The sequence below is a fragment of the Corapipo altera genome, unplaced genomic scaffold, assembly GCF_003945725.1.
Source record: "Corapipo altera isolate COAL_440 unplaced genomic scaffold, ASM394572v1 1, whole genome shotgun sequence".
In the NCBI taxonomy this organism is placed as follows: Eukaryota; Metazoa; Chordata; class Aves; order Passeriformes; family Pipridae; genus Corapipo; species Corapipo altera.
Genome location: NW_020884873.1, coordinates 27,323,801 through 27,350,725, shown reverse-complemented (window position 1 = coordinate 27,350,725; position 26,925 = coordinate 27,323,801). Strand labels below are relative to the sequence as shown.

The 26,925-nt window shown below is 35.0% G+C and overlaps 1 protein-coding gene across 17 annotated transcripts in view; it reads right to left on the bottom strand.

Moving 5' to 3' along the window:
- Positions 1-26,925, bottom strand: part of PPFIA2 (PTPRF interacting protein alpha 2) — a 318,848-nt gene that overhangs the window by 121,480 nt on the left and 170,443 nt on the right. For 16 of the 17 annotated variants that reach the window (XM_027653930.1, XM_027653957.1, XM_027653936.1 and 13 more), the window contains one exon: positions 344-445. In XM_027653930.1, the coding sequence (XP_027509731.1) occupies positions 344-445 (102 nt within the window). Of the gene's footprint in view, positions 1-343; positions 446-790; positions 814-26,925 lie in introns of those variants that run through there. The other variant, XM_027654019.1, reaches the window with a different exon arrangement.

The following is a 26,925-nucleotide window of genomic DNA, read 5'->3' as shown; positions in this document are numbered from 1 at the left end:
TAACCTTGCCTTTTGCATTGATAAAAGACGAAGATATGTGCAGGTCACTTAGGCAGGTCCTGGGGCTTGCAAGGCTGCATTCTGGGTTTTAGAAAACATTTAAACTGAATGACCTTACCATGTTATATACAAAATCTGCTATGTTTGTAGTATATCTGCCTAAGACACTCATTTCCTCCAGGACTGTAGCACAGTAGATATGTCCTGCTACTTAGAATGTTTTAAGACATATTCATTTACTAAAGTGTTGGAATTTCTTCTTATTTACACAAATAAGGATTTAAAATTTTATGCAAGTTTACACATACATGACATCCAGAAAAGGTCTCTGCTGTATACTTACTCTTGTGTTGTTTCTTTCAGCTTTAAGTTCTGAAATCTCCTCCTCTTTTTCAAGCAGCTGTTCCCTGCATGCATTTAATTCTTTTGTCAGTGCAGCAAATTCCTGTAGAACAAAATTATATATGAAGTTACTCAACATGTAAGCACTAGAATAATTTAATCCATATGCATTCTAGAGTTTGAGAATTTGAATCATATTTAGAAATCATCAACACAAACTAAAATAGCATACGTAAACTTCAGCATCTACTAAAACCATTTCAAGTCTAGATATATCTAATAAAAAACAACTACTGATTTGAATTTAGAATAAAAAAAGGTTCAAGATGATGGCAACATCTCCTATACATAAGCTACCAGAACCACACCAGAAGAAGAACAGAATTGGCCAATTTCATAGCAACAGAGACACAACATTTCACACATAATGAAGTTCAACTCAACATACCCACTTTGCGAGTGTTCTTGCCTCTCTGTAAGGCATCCTTTGCAATATGGCATGAGAGAAAAAAGTTAAGGTATTCACTGATCAAAATCTATCTAATATCAGATTAACATAAGTAATACATGTGTTGCGAAAAAATACTCTACTTGATTTAACTATTTAGATGTCTTTGGGCATTATAGTGAAAGGCTGTGATGACTCAGAACAATATTTATGTTAGTTAGAATGAGCTTCCTATGAATCAATAACATAAAATGAAACTGTATTTGAAACTGTATTTTAAGTTGCTTCCAATGTGAAGCTCTTTACATGCTAATAAGTATTCTTTTAGTTGTCAAAATTTTTATTAAAATGTCTTGATTTTACCATTTCTGTACTCTTCACCAATACACATAAATTTTTGTCTATACAAAGGGTAGTCATAGAATTGTCATTAATTTCAATAATGAAAAGGTTTCACTCCTATCTTTGACAGGTATAATATGTACTAAACTGTAGTAGTTAATTTTACACTTTACAGGAAAAGATACTACATGTCCCATGAAAACAGTAAGGTAAGGGATGAAAAACCTTTAAAATTTGTGACCATGTCTTGGAAAAAAAAAAAAAAAGATGTCTCGAAGAACAGTATGGCTGCTTAACAAAGATGTATACGTATTTTTACATATTAAGTTAATTTTAGTTTGACCAAAACAGTCAGTGCTTAAGAACACCCACCAGCCCACAAGCAGTAAGTTAAACTGCCCCCCCCCAAAAGAAAGCAGTTCAAGAAAAAAACATGTCCAGGTGGTTTATCTTATCAGCCAGTAGGATGAAGCTAAGACTAAATCTACTTATTTAAGACAAAAGCTAGCCATGATCTCAAAAGAGCTTGGTTTGCTGCTTCCCCTCAAGCTGCAGAAATCAGCTTTTATCTGAATTAAAGAGCTGCTCAAAAGAAGTTTGATGGGTATTCCTAGGCTCATTCTGTTCCAGTCAAGTTTCTAAACAGTTAATGGTATATGGTATTGTATATTAAAAAGTATTTAAACAAATTTCAAGTGATACTCTGACAACATGTAACTAAGCATGTATTTTTTTTTCATTTTTTTAGCAGCTAGAACTGGATTCACAGTAAGCCTTCATGCAAATTGAATGGTAAGAAGGAAACTGTTCTTCTGATAGCCTCAATTTTGTTTTAGACACCAGCTATTGCTCACATGAACCATAAAGTGATGATTGTGCCATACCTCCTAATCAGTATTTGCTTTTTACATGCTAGTGATCAGGTACATTTAAAACTACATCGTATACTTTGATGTTAAAGCCCTTAGCTTAACTTTTAGAATGAGACTTAAACTGTAAAACTCGTTCCTCACTTTTACAAAGTATCCTTAAAACTCCTATCTGTAGATCTTAATCTAGGATTCAGAAACTGCCAGTCCAGCAGTGTTATTCTGTACAGAATTTTAAGAAACTCCTGTCCTTAAGGTTATAAGTAATGTTACATACTGAGTGAAAATATCATATTTAATAGAAAGCCAATGATTTCAAGTAAGATTGCATCAGAATTTTGAAGCACAAACCCACACATTCACACATATTCCCCTATAGCACTACAGGGTGGAACCCTTGTTACTAATTTCCATACACTTTATACACGTGGATGAGCGTCTATAACACTTTGAGAGTCTCACAGAATAAACTTCCTGTGTGATCTATGTACTATGTTGTTGCTATTTATGTTTTCTCATTTTTTCGTATTGTTTCAGCTGGAATTAAAATAGACATTTTGGCATGTGCTTGGGTATCTGAATGGGTGACAGGTGATGGAAAGGATAACAAGTACAATCTGGTGATTTACAATTTGAGTTCCAAACTACAGGAAGGCAAAGCAGCCAGATAACATGGTTTTGTTGTTTTCCTTGGAAACAGAGAAAGACACGAGTTTATCAAATTGTACATCTTTACTGTGCCAAGGCAAGTCTGGTCCCAGAAGTACAGACCCTAGTGCTCTGGTCAATATAATCTCAAATAATTAAGGAATGAAGTTCCTACTAGTTTGCTGAGCAGTACAGAGTTTATTCTTAAGGAGATGTTTTTTGATCATCAGCGTAAGTTTTCCCTTGCTTATAAGCAAATCATTACCCAAAATTCTGCTCTCAGAGAGTCCCACACCTAATACAATGCTATCTCAGCCTTGAAATACCTACATCTTATATTCATAATATCTATTATCATCTACCTTAGCTGGGCTACCTGTGTCCAGTGTTTTAGACCTTCTTACTTGAGTCACTAACATGGTCACTTCAAGCCTTTTAATTATTCAGTTGCTGCTGCTCTCTGAAATTTCTCTGTGCTTTTGACATACCTGCAGTACCAACACAACAAGCAAACACCTCTTCATACGCCTGGAACTCAAGTGGCCAACTTCATCTGAAGTACTAGAGACTGCTCAGTTATCAAGAGTTTTGAATTCTCTGAACTGAATGATGACAGAAAGAGGGGTTTATTCCTTGTGTTTATATCATAAGCCTTTTACAGGGAAAGTCTAAAAGTAAAATTGAGTTTGCTCTAGAGCTTTACAAATTATTATTTCTGTCACACCTGCTTTGATGTATTAATAACTAGGATAAAACCTCACAGCTTGTTTTTCAACTAATCCTTCCAAAAATACACATAAAACTTAATTTAAACGTACCCTTTATATCCAAAGTATCCCTGAGATGTGACCAACACTCAGGGAAACAGGTTTTTCCCACAGGTTCGATACAAAGAAAAGTATATTTTTTTTACCATGACATACAGTTATGTAATAAATAACATGTGATGGTAATGACCTCTGCTCATGCAATTCCCTCCTATATATACAGGGATAAAGGGAATACTGTCATTTGGAATTACTGCTTGCAGCAGAAATCTTGCATGATCAGTGACCACGACAGTCAGTCATACTTTGGAGCCCTGAAGGTAATATCTGTTGCATAACTAATATGATCTGACAGGCACAACTGCACTCTTAAAGCTTATATAGAATTTGTGCAGCCATAATGCTAATTAAAAAATGAAGTGAATTAAAACTCTATGAAAATTATTCACTTGATTGCACTGTTTTTATACTATACCATGACATCAAGATGTAAATAACTTTTTTTCATGATAAAAAGTCTGAGAAGGAGCATTGCTTTCCCCGTATGAACAAACATCATCTCAGAGCCCATCTTATCTGCTGTTTTTCTTTTTTTGCTTAATACTTGGGCTATGACACTAAGCCTTGAAAACCAATTCAACAGAAATTTGTAGCCACTGAAAGGACCATTAGGCTTTACAAATAAACAAAAGTCAAGGACTCCCCCTGGTAAAGCAGCTGAAATACATTTGGAGCAGAGGCTGGAGGGTGCCTGGGAGAGATGGATGCCATTGGGACAGGAAGGCTGGCAGCACGGCCAGATGTGCTGGCAGCAGGACTGGGCAAGGGAGGCATACTACAGCTCTCTTAGTATTAAATTTCTGCCTCTAGGAGCTGGCTCAAGAAATGCTGCTTTCCTTGCTTGTTCCCAGGAAAGACCTGCAAGGTTAATTTTTTTATGACCAAATACACATAAAACATATAAAACTAGTCTCCAAGATGCGAGTATGCCACAGAAATTATGAGATCCATAGCTGCGATGCTCAGCTGTTCAGCATATGATGCAGCTCAGATTGAGCTGAAATGAAAATACTGTTTTCCCTCATCCCCACAAAAGCTATTGAAATAAAGTAGAAATTTTGTAATATTAACAAACAATAAATTAAAAATCCATAAACTTCAGTTTTGGAGACACTGAGGAGATTCAGCTTAAAATGTCCTTCTCTGAACTTTCTGTTTTTGAACCACAGTTCATTTCAGAAATGAATGAGTGAACTAATCTCTGCATGGAAAAAGAATGGTAGGGTTTTATAATTTTTATTTTACATTCAACACAAGCTATGTCAACTGATTTGCTTTCCTACAATTTTAGATGTAATTCATTTAACATAGAAAATTACTATCTACTACAATTCCCTCAAAGTTTTAACCTTTAATTTATTATGTTTTCATCCAATCTAATTTTGTGGGAGTAAAAAACAAAGGACCTCCTTCGTTTTCTTATTATTCTTTTATTGAAAATATTGTTAGAAATTCTCCACACCTTTTAAATGACCAAGTATTTATTTTAGCAATTTTGCCAGCACACTGACTTCATCCTTACTGACTCTTATTAACGAGACAAAGCACCAAAAAATCCTGAATGTAATTCACTATTTATTATCTTGCTGCAGAGGAGACATAATGATATTCCTTGATTCTAAACTAGGTTGAACGCAAGGTTTGCCTCATCCCTGGAAGTGTTCAAGACTCTGAGTCTGGTCTAATGAAAGGTGTGCTGCCTGGGGTAGAGGGTTTGGAACTACATGATCTTTAATGTTCCTTCCAACCCAGGCCATTCTATGATTTAAAAACATGGGTTTGGTGTCAGTCATCTGAAATGTTCATTGCTACATTACTGCTCAAAATGAGAGCTCATTTGCACACATGTTTTAAGTTGGAAAATATGTAGCTCCAATATGAACCGAGTGTTTCTTTGACTCACACCATGCTTGCACAGACAGGGAATAAGCTGCTGTTCCTCCGGTGTGATCTTAATGGCCCTTACAGAGTGGCTCTTACAGTGGTTCTTACAGAGCCACTAACTGTGCTTCAAAATATCAAGGAACTACAGAGACTGATTTAGGTTGTTCAGTGGTCTAAGACATCTAAAATGTGGGAAGTGTGATTAAGTGTCATAATGCTAGAGTTCCATTAATTCACAAAGAAAAATGAAAAATTGCATCAGGGGAGATATAGGCTGGATATTAAGAAACAGACTAAGCAGGGAAGTGGTAGAATCACCAGTGTTCAAAAAAATGTTTGGATGTGGCATTTAGGGATATGTTTTAGTGATGGATTAATGATCAGACTCAGTGATTTTAGAGGTCTTTCCCAACCATAGTTACTCTGTAATTCTAAGAGGACGAAATTTCTGTTATGTGAGAAAGAGAACTAACTCAGTAACAGTGACCCCTATTTTAATTCTTTTTTTTTTTGTCAGAAACGTGGACACTAACTGAAATTTTGAAATATGTAGACATTTACCAACACAGAAGCCAATGCTCCTTGGAAGAAAGAAAACACTCTTCAGAGGCTCAGGATCCTATGTCTACAAGAATACATAATTAACATCTACAAGAACTAATAATTCCAATACATTCACTGAACAGAAAATTGGACAAATGGAGAACTGTTTTAAAACTTTCCATCAATAAGGAATTCCTTCCTTAATGCTCAGTTGAATCTACATCAGATTTTGAATTAAGTCTTCTAAATATTTATTTATTCAGTCATCCCTTTCTGGGTAGAAGAAATCATCTCAAGCTAGTGTAGTCTCTCTGTGCATGGCCTGCTACTGTGAATGAACAATTTACCATCATGACTGTGTTTCCAGAGTAAGAGACATATAACTGCTTTTTCTGAGCAAAAAAACCCCACCCTGAATACTCTTTCAGTATCTTAAAAAAAAAAAAAACCACACCAAAAACAAACCCCAAAAATCTTACTTCTAGAAAAGATCCAAAAATAATAATAGAGAAGTGAGGATTATGCTAGATAAAATTTATATATTTATTAAGGTCATTTAAACATATTGAATGGATACGGATATGTTTTGGTGTAGCTTTGCTGCATATGTAACATAACTGCTACGGAAATGTCAACTAAATTCACTAGCTGTATCATATTACTTTCATAATTTTTTAGAACAAGAGTACCATGAGCATTCAAAATTATATTTCAAAATTCAACCAAGAATAAGCTTTAAATGCATCTATTTACATGTTAGTTGATGTGACAGTCTTTCTTGACAAATTTAAAGATAATGGGAAGAACAAACTACTATCAGGACTTACGATGTAATCTGCCTCAATTTGCTGCTACAGTACACAGTAGCCATATAAAGATTAATTCCCCCAGATTTTTGAAGTCAAAGTGAATCTCCAGAGCAATGTGAGTATTATGACAATGGTTCAGTTTCTGGCAGTGGTCTTCTCACACAATATTACTTCAGGAAGAAATCTGACACTACACACAGAAGACATGGGTACAAATCTGCCATGATAGTTTTCATTTGAAACTAAGGCAACAATAATATGAATATAAGTCATGTGGTTTTTGTAGTACAGCCACAAGCAATGCCCCATGTATAACTCTAATCAGTGCCAAACAGCCTAACACAAACCTCTGTTCCATTATTTCCCAAATTATCTTGAAAAATTGTCATGTAAAAATTTAAATTTTACATGACACCAACTAAAAATTGCCTAGCTAACATCCTGGTTTTATCATAGTGAAGTTATTTTTAATGGAAACCCTCTGAATAAAGTATGCAATCTGCTGATTCAACAATATTTTCCCACTTTCTCTATTTAAATAATTTAGATTTGGTGTTCTGTATTATCTGTTGATCACTAAAATTGATTGTTAAAACACTTATAGTAATAATAAAACAGAAGAACAAGTAAAAAATGGCATGATAGAATTGACAAAAGATTTTTCTTCATCTCAGACTTCCTGTGTTCTGTGAGACTGTTCAGATTATGATAAGAGATGTGAGTTCACAAAAGCTTAAAAATTATCTCAAGCACAAGGCTGTACATGACAAAAATTCATCATTGCTTATTTGTCATCCTTAGTATCACGCTATAAAGCTAGAAGCTTCAAAAGGACTTGACAGCCTTCATCCATTAAAAAAGTGCAAATTTTAAAGATTGTCACAATATAGCCTACTTTTTAATAGTTTTATTACTATAATGTAGCCAATCAAATTATACCACACTAGAGTAATTCTCCTATATTTATGAACAAGAAGAACCTAAAAAGCCTTTTTTTTTCCCCCTTAAAAAAAAGCAGATGGAAAATTTAAAGGTCTCTTGTTTTGCAGATAGTGTAAACTAGATTTGTTCAATTTGGAATAGATATCTCAGTGAATGACAGTAATATATTCTGTACTTTGAAATTAGCACTAATTGTGTCTTTAGCACTTTGCTCCTGACTCATGGGAACACTGAGGTACAGAGGGTCTATAATCCAATTGAACATCTGTCAGACTATTACTGAAAAGGGATAGGATAAAACATCACTCATATAAACATCTGTAAATGTAATAAAGCCGAATTTGTAATTCAGGTGTGTGACTTTTAAACAGGTCATAATACCATGTAGGATGAAATTGCAGACTGGCTTACAATATGTATTAATTAGTCATGTTTTACTATACATACTGGACTGTATTTTGTAGAAGTATTGCTCATGTGCAACACTGTGGCAGCACACTTTTCAAAAGTGGCATGAAAGTGTTATTTCGAGCTGTAGTGATTTTTTCTTCAAATCATACTACTGAAGTACAGAAGTGAGTCAGCTATATAATAAGGGAAATTACACCATCAAGTTTTTATCCATTAAATAATTAATGCCTTTTACAGGTATTCATATTAATTTTTTTCTAAAAGTACATAGATAATTTGCAGATATAGTTATGTTGTAGACTAGAGTATATTATTATTTTCAAGAGACATTTTTTAATATTAGAGATATTTATACCAGTATGACTTGATCAAAATTGTACTGCATCAAAACTGATGACAATTTACTCCTCCAGAGTTTGAAATTTATCATCTATCAATTAACAGGAAGAGAAAAATATGGTCAAAACTGACAAATTATGACTAATTTTCAAAATAATTTTATTGAAAATGGGATTGATTTTATTCCAATTAATCAGTCATATAATTTCCTAGATATTTAAATATTAAATACATGGAATGGTCTCAGAGCAGTAGCATAAGCACAAAATAAATTGCTGCATCGAATTACAAGACTACAACCTCCCATTGCCAGCACAGTTTTCTTTTATGCTTATCATCTTTTTTTATTTTTTTTTTTCCAAACACAAAATAAACACAAAGTTAGAAAGAGAATAAGCCTGGAAAATATGCAAATTATTAAAATGCTTTACAGACTGTACAATGGCTTCAGCACATCAAGGCATACACATAACTCTTATTATAAGGCAGATTGAGGTCAGTACATGGCCCTAAGAAATAACCTAAAATAAATCCTGACAAAGAGGATATATAAAGAGTGGACTATAAGAAGTAACATATATTTACCAGTAAACAGAATAGCTCTTGTATTATAATGCTGAATAAGGAATGCACAGCTTATTTTGGTGCCAATTCTAATTTACTAGTCTAGTTGATTTTCAGCAACCCTGACTCACTTTTCAAACTCTTTACTTCTCTAGCTTCAATTTGCTTCTCCACACAGCAACTTGTTGTTTTCCACCAGGCAAACTTGACAAAATACAGTGTGACTTTCTTTCTCCTTCATTTTGTGTAACTGTCCTGACACTTGCCTCCTTCTCTTCTTCCTCAGCATTGTCTCTGGGTAAATTTTATCCAGGATCATACGTTCCGTCAACAAGTCTCCTGTTCTGGTTCAGAATACACTCTTCCTTCCATAGAAAAAAATCATATTTTTTCCCCTTTCAGAATTTGATGCTAAATAACTGAAACTAAATCATTTAATATTTTAAATATACTTCAAAACTAATTATTTTTTCCTACATTTTTGCTGGTTTCCAGTTTGTCATTTTTTCATGAATTTACTTAATGTAAAACTACAGAAAAGAAGGATGAAGAAAATACAAACATTTTTAATTCCGTTATTTTGAATAACGCCCAAACTTGAGAATATTAATCAGACTAGTTGCTAACAAAAAAGTTGGAGTTTTTCTTCTTTTTATCCTTGAGTATGCAAATATTTGATTTTCTGTATCCAAGCTGGTCACCCAAGAACAGCAAGGAATATAAATGTACTTTTAGGATGTGATTGATCCATCATGGCTACATATATCTCTTTTGGGTTGAAAGGAACTGCACTTTGAATTCCTTTTTTTCTATATAGGGCTTCTATAAAGGCAATTGGGAAAGCTACCTCTTCTACACTGTAGATGGATGTTTCTGGTCATATCTGTCCCAGCAGAACTAAAGCTTCAGTGAGAGAAGTAAATAAAATTCCCAAATAATACTTGCGATGAGGGATCACTTTACAATTGGTAACACTGGTGGTGGTGATCTCACCACCACCCTTGCTCCTTGAAAAAAAACCGTGGAATTAACAGATATAAATTGGTAATAATTATCCCATTCTTCTAGTTACCAGTGTTCAACTGCAGCAATATGGGGGGTTTCGTTCTTGGGGAAGATAATAAATTGCAGCCGAAGCAGTTCAGGGCAGCTTTAGAAAAACGCTCTGTAGGAATAATTAAGCAATAAACCTGGCTCTGTAGAGACGTGCTTTCAGTGGCAATTGAGATGAATGTTTATGATGGTTTATGGTCTTGTTTTAAAGAATGAAGGTGGAAAAAGGGATATTTGGAAGATATTTCCATTTTTTGAGTCCATGACTATGAATCCACACGCACAGTTTCACTCACATGAATTCCACTTTACCTTCTTTTCGTGGATCCTTTAACTTAGATGACTACAGTATTTATTGACTTCTATAATGATAACATATCTTCACATAGTACTTTCTTGATGTGTCTGCTTGAGACAATTTAAGCTACGGATTTCACTAACATGTTTTTTATTTGATTACTGAAAACACGTGATTTTTTCTTCATATGCTGACTTGCTCTCTTTCCAGTTAGTCCACACAGTTATCTAATGTCCACAAAGTACAAATACTTACCTTACCAAGGAATCCCAGTTTTGCTCTTTCTAGCAACCTAATAGAACATCTGGGTTTTTTTGTACCATAGAAGTAACATTAAAATTTTCTCAAATCTTGTTTTATATATTGAGATTGTTAACTGCAATCTTTCTTTTTTCTCTCTACAATGGTATTGAAATTTAAAAACTTCAGTGGAGAAAACAAGATAATTAGTTGCAGATGTTCTTCATCAGGAAATATAATGAATTGGTAATTACTGACACAGACTTTGTCTTGAGGAAAAATATACAGTGTAGTTACTGATGCCAAGAACACCAGATTAAAGAATGGTATCTTCTATATTGAAAGTAACACAAGCAACAGTGATCTGATTAACCTCCGTGCCTCATATATTGAAAATAAAGAAATAATAAAACATCTTTAAATGATGTTAACATTCAGATATTGGTAGCTTTTTATTTAACTACAGGATAATTTACGTAAAACACATAGAAGTTTTTCAATTCTAAAAATGTAGAAAGTAAACCAATCTTTTTTCTAACAAAAGAAGTTGATAAACCCTGGTAATTAAAATATTTGTTATCTTAAAGGATTTTATTTATTATGAGTCAGCAAAAACAACAGAGTCTTTCGGATTTCAGAAAAACAGGACACTGAATCATAAATATTAATGAAAGGACATTTCCACTGATGTTCAATAATGTGTTGAATTCAGGAAAGGAGAAAAAAAAATGTATAAATTACATCATCTATACACAGCATGCTCCTGCGTATGAGCAGTAGTTCCATATATAAGAAAATTACTGCTAATCAAGAGCTCTGTAGGACTCTAGTGATTGTGATCAATAAAAAACATATTTGCATCAAAATACAGTCTCATTAGCTATAAATTTTTTAGCTGCCCACTGGATAGGTGGTCCAGAGGCAATTCACGCACTTTTGTCCACATCTTGTTATTTAGTTCTTTAGGCACATGGGTAGTGCCTGTGCAGTGCTAGAGAACAACATTGCTAGAGAACAACGACAGAAGGACAGTAAATCTAAATTGGAACTTAGTCCATGACTTCTAAGAAGTGGTGAGTTATCTGTTCTGATGACAAATGCATGCACACTCCTGAGTTATGTTGCATATTTTGCCTGACCTAGTCACATATGCATATGATCACCTTACATAAACATTACACAGTATATGAACTACAAGAAAGGTTTTTTTATTTTTCATTTAACTTAAATGACTCCACCTGACACTCTCCATGTGTCTCCATAAAAAGCAAAGTTAAAAAATCAACAAAAGAGATATATTTATTTTTTAAAGTTCTGTTTAAAATATTTACTACAAGCCTGTGTCAGAGAAAGGTTTGCTACCTAATTTTCACACACATAATTCAGAAACTGTTGGGCCTTTTGAAGCGTGACTGCCACTTTGAAAACTAAATCAGATTTGCCGATCTGGGTCTAGTGCTCTAAATGAAAGTCACACTTCAAAAAACTCTTGTTGCCTTTGAGGTGTTGCAGAGCTCCTGTTTCTGTTTAAAGTTCATTATCCTGCTATATCTTACATCTGTCCCCTTTTACTACACTGTGTCTACTGATAACCAAATAAACACACGATAATGTTCAGGACAGAGTATATGCGACAGCTTTGAGCTCTTCTGTTCAGGAAAGCTCAGTTGAGGATTGCAGCTGCCACCACTAGATATGATAGAGTCATATAAAGGGAAGAGGAAATAAAAATTATCTTTCTAAGGTAGTGTTTTAGTAAAATACATGCACACATACAGACTATTAAGGATTTTCACCAGATATGTTTAAATCTAATAAACAGTAAGACTCAGACTATAACTTAGTCTTTTTTATCACTCTGCATTTGCAGTTGTTAATGTCAAGAGAAATAGAAAACACAATTTTAATGATACTGATTCTCAGAAATCCTGGTGTATTTGCAGCCAACAATCCAGGCTTATATTATGCCTCCCCTGTGAAACAGAATACATACAGCCTCAGTCTTACCTGCTCACAGACACATCTAGCAGATTCACTGCATAGAAACACTTGAAAAACTTTCTGCATTTTACTGTACAATAATAATTTTATGATTTGTATTTCCCCAAGATGTTCTCACTCCCAAGCTTCAGAAGTTAAACAGAAACCCAGACCAAAACAAATCAAACCAAAACTCCAAATTAGTTAATGTATAAAAGTTGTATGTTAAATATATACTTTTCCCTGGGTATATTTATTTACAGCATATTTCCAGAACCAAGACAATTATAAAAAGAATAAGTAAACATCTGAACACAGGTAAACAACAGAAATCCAACAGAAGTGGAACACTTCTTGCAGAGCATGATCATAATGGCCAGTTGTTGAAATACATTATTACTGTAACTTTTTAATCTTCCCAAAGGTTTTTGCATAACTATTAATTATCATTCAATATTGCTAAATTAGATAATGTTCTCTCTTTCCTAAATTGGCTCTTTACATTTGTCATGACAACCCCAAGGCAGCAACCACAAGCGTGATCAGGGTACCATGACAGTTCACAGTGTGTCAAAACCCTACAGATATATTCTCCTTCTTTTACCCTGATATTCCTCCTCCTGAAGCCTGCAGATACAAAGAAATCAAACTCAATCACAATACTGGAAACACTTTGAAGATTTCAGCTTCTAAAAAGTCAATCCCTAGAGCAACCATCAATTCTTTGAAGCCAATTTATAACTGAAAAGCATATGAATTTAAGAGGAAAATTTTTACTGTAGATGAACAGAAAGCCAATTAGAGCCCATGGGCTTATGGGCAGCTCTTGCCCAGGCAGTTTTACCTCCATCTCAAGCCAGGATGACACACTCTGGTAAGTCATCCTTCCCAGTAAAGTAACACTGGATGAGATCATGATGCCATAACATGACTCTTAAGTGCCAGCACTTGCAAATGAGATTAAGATTGTTATGTTTAAGTGTCAGCAAAGTAGCCATGATGGTATTAAACTCTATGCTTGCCCTGATAAACTGATAAGCAATAGATAAAAGCAATTAACATCTTACTCTGTCAGGTTTCTGAATGTGGTAACTGGGCAAAAGCTGGAGATAAATACATAAATAATATGGAAGTGTCTCTTTAACAGAAAAGAAAGCAATTAAACAAAGTAAATAAAGGAACATCCCTTTATTCATCAACTATTTGACATCCCTAAGAAAAAAGAATATCCTCATGTAAGAAAGCTGAGAAAAATATAAACGCTCTATGCAAGAGGATACTAGAATTTAGATAAAAGCAAAACTTAATAGTCTTTTCAGCAGTAGTTTAAGATTGGTGAAACAGAACAGTTGCTTTTTTGCATAAATTACCAACAAAACTCTATAGCAAGCCATTTGTGTTAAACATTTGCCTTTTAATTCCTTAGTAAAAGGGGAACATTTTTCATAATTGTAGAGAAGTATTTCAATCAGAAGAAATGGGATTCGGTACATAGTGAACTAAGGCTACAGCATTGCACGATGCCACTCATGAAAATAAAGGTCCTGGTCATAAAAGCAAGATTTTTCAAAACAGGAAAAACATAAATCCTGCAAAAATGATACCTCACTAGTTCTCCTCTCCCTAGGGAATGTATGTGCTTTTCTACTTGTAAAAAAAAAACTAGTGGGACTTAGTTAAGTGTAGTGAAGAAAACTATTACAGCAATCATACTGTACTATACTCTACAAACTTTGGTTTAGAGAAGTGATCTTCTCAGTCTAAAGCCCTAAAATCCGTCATCACAAAAAATTGTTTATTAATATATTTAGTATATAGCCATCATAAAAAAAATCTAGGATATATCTGTTTCAGGCAGACATCTAGCTTACAACTTGTACATTTACACTGTTTGACAAAGGCTGTGACAAGAAGAAATGAAAGAATCCCAGACTTAAGAACTAAAGCAGAAGCTAATTCCAGAGAGTCTTGTTACCACTCAACATCTACATCCTGGCTGCTCATAAAACACTGTCCCAGTTGTAACCACGCAGCCCGCAACTCAGGTCACCTTTAGCTCTCTCCCAGCTACCATAGCTATCTCACAGTTTGTCTGTAAACTGCCTGTGGGTAATCTGTCAGGAAAAATCTCTCCCCGGGTGCTAAACCACCTAAAAGTTTGGAAAGGTAATGAATGCTTCAGTAGACTTAAGTAGAGCACTCTGTAGTGTCTTGGCCTGTGTGATGAACTGAAAATTTGATTTTGCTTGCTAAAAGGCTTGCTGCCTGCACTATATTTAGCATCTAATCATCACATTACTAAAAGTCTTGAAGGTATCTATGTAGGTAGTCATCTATTTTAGCAATACTGGAATGTAAGAAAATCATTTCACATTATAGAACTGAAGGTAACATCTCATGACACCTCTTTTCCTTCTCGTCTTTTTTGAATCAATTGGTTTTCAGTGCTTTGTAAAGCTCTGTCTTATCTAACATTTCCATTTCAAGTCTTTCTTGTCCAAAATTTTATTACCAAAGTTATGAATAAACTATTTTTATTTAGCATGAAATATCTATGCCTTATTTACTAAGAAAGTAATGTGTTCTAATGTGGGAGAGAGTAAATGGACATCTAAGAAAAGTACAGTTTTTTTAAATTTTTGAGTCATATTTCAACTGCATTCAGTGGAGAGAAAAAAAAGACTACATTAATTAAAATGCAGTGACAACATTCCAGTGTTCATTATCCCCTTTTAGATCTTCTTTGAAAAAAACAAAAACCCAAACCCCAAGCATTGCAATCATATCAAAACAATTTTCAGCCAGAAAAAAATCAAACATGAGAACTGTATGAGGACACTTTGCAAAAATACAGGGGATAAAACAGCTATCCCTTTTTTGCACCTTATATGTGTGTACAAGCAAGCCCATAACTGCTGAAATAGAAATACTTTAAAATATCCTTGCCCTCTGATCATGTTGAGTTTTGCATAAAGTTTTACCTTCTGTTTAGCCTCAGGAAGCCAATCAACTTGATTTGCATTTTTTTCTACAAATTGTGTGGAGACTTAAAAAAATTATTTGTCTGTTATTAGGTAGTTTATATACAACAATATGAACATGTGTGCATGCAGTCATCACTGGAACTTTAGATACATGTGTCTTAAATTTTAAATATACATTAAAAGTTTTATTTCTTTTAAATTATTCTCTAAATATCTCCTCTGTAATAACTGGATGGTATTTCATAGATATCTTTATAAAACATTTAAAAGCAAATCTTTTTGTGGTTATCAGAGAATTAATGATGTAGTAGAAGGAATTATTTATATGAATGATGTCTTCTTCACCTTTTCTCTCTGCATTATTGTATTTTCATTTATCTATTGATGAAATGTCCATATTAGGACTACTGTTTTCTAGGATACTTGAATCAAAAAGGTGAATTTTACAAACTTGAGTTTTGTTATCTGAATGTGGTCATCTGGACTTGTTATGGAGTAAGGAAGAGTTTCACATACAAAATGTTTAAGATTTTCTTTATGTTTTTCCATGAATATTTGCTGTAATTTGCAATATTGCCAATTCTGTGTGATCAGTCAATGAACCTCTGCCATAAAACAAAGTTCAGAGAAGACACACAAGGATGATGAACCCAAGAAGCTCAGGAAAGAATTCCAGAAGTAGCCACAGTTATCACATAGGAAGCTGAACTCACCCCAACACCAAGGGGACCAGTATGTGGCCTTTATTGTAGATAAATGGCTGCATCAGTTGAGGGTCAACTGGTTATGTAAATGGACTTGTCTAAAATAATCAACAGAAAGCATTATCTTCCTGTGCCAGACAGACCAGCATGGGGGAGTTGTATGTGTGGCTCAACCCAACAGTTACAAATACTGATCGAATAGCAAAAGTGACTCAGAAGAGAACAACAGCTTTGAGCTGACTTCTACCTATTACCAGAATGTGGTAATAGGTAATGGGAATTGTGTCCATTAAATGATTTCACTGTATAGTATCATTGCTATACTGTGCTTGCATTGTGATTTCAGAATATTGCTGTATCACTTTTCTAAATTAAAATCCCAGGTAATGTCAAATATCTTCAAACAAGTAAATTTGGTGCTAAACAACAAACTTTCCTCATATATAACTTGCCTCTGATATTCTGAAAACTCAGTAGTTGAAATTCAGCAACTCTCTCAGATTTCTTCTATTCTTTAGTAACTGATGATATTATGTAGGCATGAGGGGAGAATGTTAGTTTATGTTGGGTCTCTACTAAAAGGACAGAACATGGGACCACAGTATGGATACAGTCAGAGTTTCAAAACATCTGAATAAAACTACTGTTTCAAGGGACTGCAAAATGTTCCCAGACATCTCAATTGCATTGGTAAACTCTTAGGAGTAACAACATGTGAATGATTCAAACTCAAAAGCTTTTTCCATGAACCGAACTGAATTTCTGTTGAGTTGAAATATGTTTCTATGGTAGTAATGTTATAAATGATTGCCCATAGCTCAAAAGTACCAGGTGGCAACTTCTCTAGCACCTACTGCACTATTTTCAGTCAAGAACAAAATTCGCACTGGGACCCAGATGAGAAATGTGTGTCATCAGTCATACTTTCCATCAGACCTGTTAATGCGGAATGGCTAACCATGTTGGAAAGCTATCCCCCCACTGAAAATTTTGCTAAACTAGATCCCAGGAATGCCTACAATTTTAGGAACTTTTAATTCCAATAAATAATCTGCATCTTGATACCTAGATCCAAGGAGATTCCTCCTCCAGGATGGAACTATCAATCTATATAGCTGGGATTCCTCTATCCTGACTTTGGAGTCTGACTTCAGACGTCCGTCTCAAAAATCAAGCTTCAAAATCCAAACTTCTTTTGAAGTGAAAAGATCTAAACTATCAAAATTTGACACAGAAAGTTGGCATTTTTGTGTAATTTTAAAATATTAAGAAACCCAGATATATTATCCCATCCATACAGAGCTTTGGAAAGTTTTGCCATGAGCATTACAATACTTGGAAACTCTTTCACATTGAGGTCAATATATCGAACGTTGTCTCTGGTTGATCCAAGTGAAAGTAATGTAACTTTCCCTTCAGTTCTTACACTGTAACACTTCATGCAAACAACAAATCTATTTTGTATTAAATAACTGTTACAAATTTGCACTAGAAAGCCTACCTCAAAGGCTAGTATTTCATTCTACTGCGTGGTATGACAGCAGAGAAAGATACGTTTTCTCTTCGAAAGAACTTACAGACTACGTATTAAAAAAGAGGCAGTAAATTCAGAGAGACAAGTCAGAGATGACTTGTGACAACATGTCACCATGACAACATGACAGATAATTGGCTTCAGCTACATAATGCATAATCAATTTTCCTGATAAAACAACTGGAATGGGAAAAGACAGACATCACAGCCAACTGCATTGACAAACAAACAGCAATCCCAGGGGAGAGCTCAATGATACACTTTCATAGAGTAGAATCTAGAGCTTGCTGAGTCTGTATTCTGTATTGTGTGTGCTCTCCTTCAGTGCTTTGATTGCTACCTCTTCCTTTACAGAGTTGTGGACCAGCAACATAGGCCATACTCTTATGTCAAAATAACTGTGACTCTAAACACAGAAAATACATTCCTCCTTTTCCTGATTAACATTAACGTCTTCTTTTCAGCAAAATGAAGCAGCTTTGAAAAGTGCTTTAAACTGCAAGGAGGAAAGCAAGTAAACAAAACAATGTTAGAGATATGAACAGTAATTGAAACTGATGGGAATAAAACTAAAATATGCAAACAGTAGGTACTAGTGTTATAAGTGAAAAAAAAACAAACAAAAAAACCCCAACAAAACAAACAGACAAAAAAATCAAAAACAAATGAATCCAGGATAAGAAATGTAACAAGACAGAAGTAACCTCAAGATTTCAGTAATCTTCTACAACAGACTGACATATCAATTAATTAAAAATATGTGTAACACTTAAGTAAAAGAATTGTATATTAAAATAGCAGTGAAGAATATAAGAACAAATATATTATTATAAGACACATGAGCTTTCTGACCACCATGAGAATTAGCCATGCCTGTTTGTGTTTACGGAGACCTGGGCAACTGCAACACATTCTTCTACAGACCACCAAGAGCTGTAAGTGGAAATTTGTTACACTTCTAGGGTAAAGGCAAAATCACATGCTCTGACCAAACCTATACTACTTACATTTCCTCACATAGAAAAGTATGTATTTAAGAGTGAGAAAGTTTTATATGTTTAGCAGATCACAGGATGCTTTGTTTGAAATATCTTCATAAGGTTTCTTTCTTCTCACTTGTCCCAAAACGTTTCTTTTTGTTCTTTATTTTCAATTGTTAAATATTTGTCTTCTTTCTAATCATCTGCCTCTTCACGCTTCTTCCTTACCCTATAATTATGCCCCACTGTGTAATTATGTCTTTTACTACATAAAATACAAAACAGAGAGCAATGGAATAAGAAGCCAGTTGATGCTAATAATTTGATATTGTTGGGTCTCTATAACATCTAATCTGAAAGATAGACATATCTAGATGAAAAATTAATATCTGACATAAAAAAGTAGATATAAGAAAGATCAAACAAAAAAAACTTATGAATGACAAACTTTCCTAAGGTTTTTTTTCTTTTGATGGTTTTTTGTTTTGTTTCAGTTCAGTTTTTTTCTGGAGTTTTTTTTGTGTGGGTTTTTTTTTTTTTTTGTGCTTGTTTTATTTACCTAGATTAAAAGGCATCTACAATTTAATCAGAAAAAGAAGAGAGTTGCAAAATTCATTGTATCACTATCCAGGTAACTTTTAATAGGCTTACTACATATGAATGAAAAAGCAATGGTGCGATTCAAAGGTCAAGTGAAATTCAAACTCTACAGAAGGATCATATTCCCACTTCTGTCTTTTTCCAAACATAAACCAATTTATATTGCAGCAGCATGAAAATGTAAATGCAGCATTAAAAGACATGTTCCTTTTAATCAATTTCTTTTAATGGACTCAAAGAAAACGGCTCAAAGAAAATGAATATGTTGTATTTGAGATATAGTGTTTACAGTTCTAACAGTATAGACTTTCTCCCTGGCATTTCCTTTGGGAAACTGAAATCAGGTTAATCCTTGCCTTAGTATTATATTCCATCATTATTTTATAAAGCATTTATGCATTTTCAAGCCAGTGACATCCTCGAGGCACTGAGGAAACTCAGACTATAACCTTTGGTGTAAGCTTTTTCATCTGATCTGTCACTTACAATATCAGTATGCTTTCCAATTATTCTTAACTCCAATCTGCTGTAAGCATGAAACAAGTGCTTAAGTAATATTGACCTTTGAAATAATTCCTTTTCTTTCTCGGGGCATGTTTGTTTCTTCTTCTAGCAGACAACTATTAGCAATTTAATAAACCAGAATTATTGGCTGGGGAAACGATTACAACGAACTTTCTATCCACCACTCAAAATGTCATGTATTTGTGTATATATATATAATTACAGTAAAAGGGCTGTATTAGAAGAGTGCAAGAGTGTTATCTAGGTGCCAGTAGCAGGATTATTGTTGTCTATAAGCTGAACTCTTACCAAGTTGAGCTGAACTCTTACCAAGTTGAGTGGCTGAACTAGGTAGTTAGTGTCTTTCTCTTAAAATATTTAATTAAGTGCAATATACAGCTTGGTGTGATATTGAGTATTTCACTGACTTAGAACTAATCCATAAGTCTAAGGAGTTAACAGGTATATTTGGTAATACAACCTCTATAAATTCCCAAAACCAAAGTGGAATGAATAATTTTCTCATTAGCATGTTAGATATGCCTTATCTAGAGCATCGAATCTGGGCTGAACAGAGAATTAGAAGTAGAAATGTCCAGACATAACAAGTGCCACCTTTCATTCATAGTTTTGTGTGTTGAAACTCAGGATAAATTATGAGGGGGCACCTCACTTTCATCTTCCCTGAGACATCTTTCCTGTAAACTCAGCATCTGTCTTTTCAGTTGGGAGAACTGTGCCATTGAAACTTCCTTCTCCACTCTTCTCATCCATCTCAGTTCATGTCCCTCCCACAGAGCCACCAGTCCCTGTTCCTACTGGTGTGTCTCATCCTCCACCTGCTTCCAGACTCCACGCTAATGACTCATCATTATTTCCCCCCCTTCCAGTCCTTGGTGACCTTTTCAATTTAATTGTTAGTTTGTTCTAGTCTAGGAACTTTCTCCTTTTGCACAGGGAGAGCTTCCTCCTCTGACTTCCCTCACTTTCAGCAAAGGTGTTGCAACAGCATGAAAGAAAGCCTCCCAGCTTCACTAAGCAAAAGCTGTTCACCACAAACACAGCATATTTCTAAATACAGAAATAAACTGAATCTGAGCTGATTTATTTTTTCACACACCCTGGGATGGATGATGTTCTTTTATTCTTTCAAAGGAATATGCCAACTGTCTTTTGCCAAATGAGTTATTTCCCAGTCATTAAGTGCTGGTGGCTCTTCTGTATTCCTCTTTTCTGAGAAAAATGCAAATTCCAGAAGAGTAGTAAAGTATTTAGAAGCATCATTGTTCTCTACAAAACTATGCATTAAATCTCGGACATGGCAAGATTTTGTCCCACGTGTTTTCTGGTGGTAGGGCTAAGGTTTTTCTCAATAATAATACAGAGGAAAAATGTTACCAAATCAATGAAAATCTCCTCCCCAAAGTATAGTTCTTTCCAAATCTAGATCTTCCTTCTGCGGCTTGAAAGCCTCCTTACAGATGTGCCTCAGAAGCAGGTGGGAAACAAAACGATCAACCAACCAACCAACAACAATAACAAAAAAAACCCCAGAAAAACAGTGGAGAATTCTAGAAGAAAATATAAGATAGAGGTATGTACTCCTCAAGTCCTTTCTTGAAAGAACATGGAAGCTGTTTTTAGATGTGGCGTATGCAGAAGAGGGAGAAAGCCTCTGGTGATTAACTTTTCTTCATTTGGTGGCTCAGAGAGAGAGGTCTGAAAGCTGGACATTTTCATCTCAACACTCAGCCCTTTTTAGCTCTATGTGTGTGGAGTATGCTCAGACCACAGCTGCACAGGTGCCTTGGGCACTGCTGCCCTGGTGCTGGCAACAGGGGGCTCCACAGGCCCACAAACAGGCAAAGGAGGAGAGGAAGGAAAAGGGAATGAGAAATGCAGTGTGGACATCAAAGTTGGAGAAGGAAGACGAGGAGGAGGTGGTGCTCCAGGCACTGGAGCAGCTGTCCACACTTCAGCCCACAGAAGACCCCACATCACAGCAGAGAAATATAGGAGGAAAAACAAGCAGCTGAGAGGAGCTATTATGGATTGCCCCTAATCCCCATTCCCCAATCCCTTGTGCCACTCTGGGTGGGAGACTGGAGCAGCTGGGAGTCAAGGAGTCAAGTTGAGCCTGAGAAAAACTGTGTGGGTGTTATTTTATTATTTTTTCTTTGTCTTTGTTTCTCACTGTCCAGATCTATTTTAATCAGAAATAAATTAAACTCATTTTCTCTAAGCCAAGTCTGCTTTGCCCACATGGTAACTGGTATGTGATCTCCCCATCTGTATCTTCACCTATAGCTTTGTCAACCTATTTCCTCCCCTTGTCCTGGTGAAGAGGGGGAGTAAGGAAGTTGCTGGGTGGACTATGGCTGCTGGCCAAGGTCAGTCCCTGGCAATGACTAAGCCTCTCACTGGGCCACTGAGAGAGGAGGCCTAGCTTCAGAGTCCTCGGTCTTTCACTCCAGTCGATCTGCTCAGTAAAGCTGCCTAGTAACATCTGGTGAACACAATCTAGACCTTTCATCATGATATTGATGTACTGATTTTAACGTTTTTTCCTCTCCCAGGATGCAACAGATAAGGACCTATAAATCACCATGCTGTCTCGAAAGCAGAGTTACCCATATGGAGTGGTGTCCATGCCCAGGACATATATAAAAATTTAAAAGGTTCTAAACTTAGATAATCACCTGTGAATTGTTTCTTGCAAATCCTTACAAGCACTACTACAGCTCCAGGTTCCTGATTTCCATTTTTCAATTTTCAGTCTCTCAAATCAATGCATTGGTCCTTTGTCAGTCCAAATGCCATGGGAAAGTGTTAGAATGCTTGCACAGCTCTGCCAGGACACTGATGCTGTGCACATGACAGCATTACCGTGAGTGAGCAGCCACATACTTGAGGACCAGGACACTACGCTGTTGCCAAAGCATACATTTGCCAGTGATACATCTCCCCAGTTGAAAAGCATTGCCTGCTTTCTCTTTCTACCTCATGATTTAACACACTTAGCACAGCTGGCCAGGCAGCAGATCTGCCAGCTGGTTGCCTGTCACAAGGTCCGGAGCAGAGGCAGAAGTTTGAACCACACAGTGAGATTTGCTGGCCCTGTGGCAGGGAAATGGGAAATGTGGGCCAGAACATTAGTATCACATTGAAAATACAGGCCTGCACAGTCATTGGTAGTGAGAACATATCCAAATTGCTTTTCACTTTGCAAGTTTATTTGTGAATGAAGTAAATGCCGGAGACTTTGAACTATGGAGTTTGGGTAAAAGCTTGACAATGGAGAGGAATTTTTTTCCTTTCACAGACATAAGTAAGACATCTGTGCCAAGGGTGTCTGATGCTTGAAAGGGTCAGGTGATCACATAAAATGGGTTTGTAGCTTCAAGCAGTACGTCACTGTCTGGTAAATCCCTGATTCCTATAAATATTGAAAAAGAGCTGAGGGGGTTGAGCTGAATGCTTATGGAGCTTTAGCAATCTGAGGAAGGCTAGAGGTTTGCAATTGTGTTTAAGACTTCTGCCTTTTTCTTCCTACATGTAGTGAAATGTTCTGAGCATAGACAAAATTGTTTCTGCTTTAGAAAAAAGGCATTTGGCTTAGATTTAAAGAAAAGACATGCACAGGTTATTCACATGAACAAACTTATGAAAATAAGCAGGATTTAATCTTTGATATTAAAAAAAAATGTAAATCATTGGAAGTACAGTTTCATTCTAATATAGGAGAAAAATAAATATGCTGATATTTTAAGGCTTTCTCTCTCTCCTCTCCTTACTGTAACCCTCCCAAAATACCTCTTGATGTAGTGTAACAAATTAAGATAGCTGATGAATGAAAACCAGCAATTTTATAAGATGCTGCATGATTGCCAAGTTTGACAAAATATAAAAAAAATTATGTTTTCCTACAGAGCTCTTGTAGAAGATGTCTATAAATATGTTCTATATCTTGTCTAAAGCCATAAAGTAATTAAAAAAATGTTAAAAATTTAAGCACATTAAGCTTAAATTTATGCTTATATGCTGGAATTCTAAAACCTAAACTCAAAACCTCTAAAACTTCTGCCTAGATCAGTGAAGAATTCCTGAAGGTATCTATCTCTTTAGACAAAACAAATGTGGTTTTTCCATGAAAGAAAAGTTATAGCTGATGGGGCAATAACATAATGTGTTGTGTTTGCACTTGGTTAAAATTAAATAATTAGTTTTCTTTTCAGCTATACGCAGTGAAGTATGTTTTCGTTTATTATATAGCACAATTTTATTTTACAAAAATACATACTAAAGTTCTATTTTAAATGAAGAAACACAGCATGTTTAACATCCACCACCATTTTCTTTTGTATTTTGCTCTTTACATTTTCACTGTTGACTTTAAAAAGCTGTAAAGAAAATGAGTATTAATACTGCCATTTTTCAGAAGCTCAAGGTCATGCAGCCACAGCAACTGGATTTGCATACAAAGTTTCCTGTCTTTGTTGACCATTAGCTTGCACTGATCCCTGTCATCAAGCAATGGCATTGAGATATCAAAGTATTATAGACTGTTCTAAGTGGATCTATGTCCATCAGTAATGTTCATCCAGGCATATTACAATGTACCTTAGGTGTACATCTACAGATATTACTTCTTATCAAGAAAAGGTACAGAGTACATAGTACTTGTAGCAATTGTTTAAAGATCTATCTGTTAAAAATACAAATAGATAGATAGATATACAGACAGATAGATAAACAGACAGACAGACAGATAATGATTTGAGATATCTTGTACAAAAGACAGCAAACGTAGTAGTTATTATCCCACTAAAAAATACAGAAGAGAATAACCTGCAATAGTGTATTATTATTGTATGTAATATCAATTTCTCCACTCAGCATCTGCTGTGCAAACATTTTATAACTATAAGAAACAAGAAACAAAAAGTTTATGTGGGAATAAAGGTAAATTGAAGCCTATAACGGGGAAGGTGTAAACTTCACTAAGCAACAGTGTACAAATTAGATTTTTTCATATGTGGGAAACTGTCCACAAAATTGTACCTTGAAAATCGTCATAATATCTGGATTCTCAATTTTGAATACATAGCAGTTTCTTCTTGAGTTTTAGCTTTATTGCAAGCCTTGCAGTGTATTTTCATAAAGCAAAATGACATACTACACACCCTTTATATTTAAAAACCTGCTTACATTTGCTATTAATAACACTAAGAGGTGTTATTCAGGCTTAATAAAGCATTTTTTATTATTTTAGACTATATGTCTCATGAGCAATCTACTCTATGTTTTCTTTACAGTTTTAGCATTTCAAATACTACTTGTAGATGAGCACCTCTAGAAGTATATTTTAGGTCTTAGATTAAGAGCCAGAAAGGCCAAACCAAATGTACTGTGCGTTTTTGACTAAATAACTGGGTTTAATTACAACTGTGTAATTAATGCCATGTAATTAAAATGCTGAACCAGTGCAATAGATACTAACTGAAAATTTGGTTCTTCTGAGGTCATCCTCTACAGTTATCCCTTTCACAATAGGCAGAAGTACAAAGTTATGCAATTCACAGTAATTACAAGAAACTAGAAAACATTTCAGAATAATGTAGCCCAGTGACTGAAAATTCAGCATGTATTCAAATAGTTTTGGCTGTAGATTTGACAGTCCTAATGCCTATTATTAAAACTATATTTTACACAAGTAATTGTGGTGTTGGTACTCAATGGAATAAAATCAATTATTTGATTAATTTTGTTTCTGATCTGTGACAAATTGCATTAAGTTGTTCCTTTAGCAATTTTTTTATAATTAACATAAGGACAATGAATCATAACATAGAAGTATACTAAGGAAAAAGTCTAAGAGGAAGGGTTTTACTCAGTAACGAATAGCTACATAAACAGTTTCCAGTCATCAGGAAACTAGGGAATTTAGGAATGGATAAAACACTTTGTAATTATTCATCAAGTTTTGGATGACCCTTTTCAATTATGTTGTTTCTCTAAACTGAAGCTGGATCTGCTTTTGCAATTGTTATCGTGCCCCAAGAAGACCTTGTGCCAAGAGAAGATGTACAAAGAACCTCCTTCCCTTGCTGTCCTCCCTGCAACACGCTTAGTGAAAAGCTGAGTGCAGATTTCCACTTCTTGCTCTTGCTCAAGGCTTTGTGCATTTAAATGACATGCAGATGTTGATAGGGATTATATCTCTCAACAGGATTCTTTTGTAATTAACAGAATGTTTGGTCATTATTAATTATAAATTCAAAAATCATAGAATAATAGAATGTTTTGGGTTGGAAAGGATCTTAAAGATCATCCAGTTCCAACTCCCTGCCATAGACAAGGGCACTTTCCACTAGACCAGGTTGCTCAAAGCCCCATCCAACTTGGCCTTGAACACTTCCAGGGATGGGGTATCCACAACTTCTCTGGGCAACTTGTTCCAGTGCCCTAACAATCTGATAAAACTGAAAAGAAACTTTAGGAATTGAAGTATAAAAAATCATCTGCATACAATAAACTTCCATCGACAATTGTTTGGAAGTCCAAAACAGAACAAATATTGTATCTCCTTATTGATAGTTAAGAATTTGGTTGTTTGCACCTATTTATAAAGAGAACATCTAAAATTAAGGCCTCAAAATCACTTGACAAAAACTTTGCTTATAAGCAAATAATAATGGCAAAAGCTTGTTTCACACTCTTCATAACTGAACTGTGCTATTTTTGCCTTTGAAAGGAAATAAACAGTAGTTTTAAACATGAAAGTTTTTATTTTTCGTGCATTTATACTAGAATTGAAAACTAACATTTTTTATTAAAGAATTTAAGAATTCTTTTTAGTTCATGGAGAAATTTCAGGGGGAAATATGAAAGCCTAGTCTTTTGACTGGATTGCAAGATTTTCCACTGTTACCTACATGGGAATTACATTTTTTTTTCCAAGTTTCAGCTTTGAAAATAGTCTCTAATGCCTAGGTTAAGATATTCACCTAACCTACTGCTTAAGTTGAGAGAAAAAGACCCTTCAGTGACAATCCATCCAAGCTATTTTAAGAGGGGATT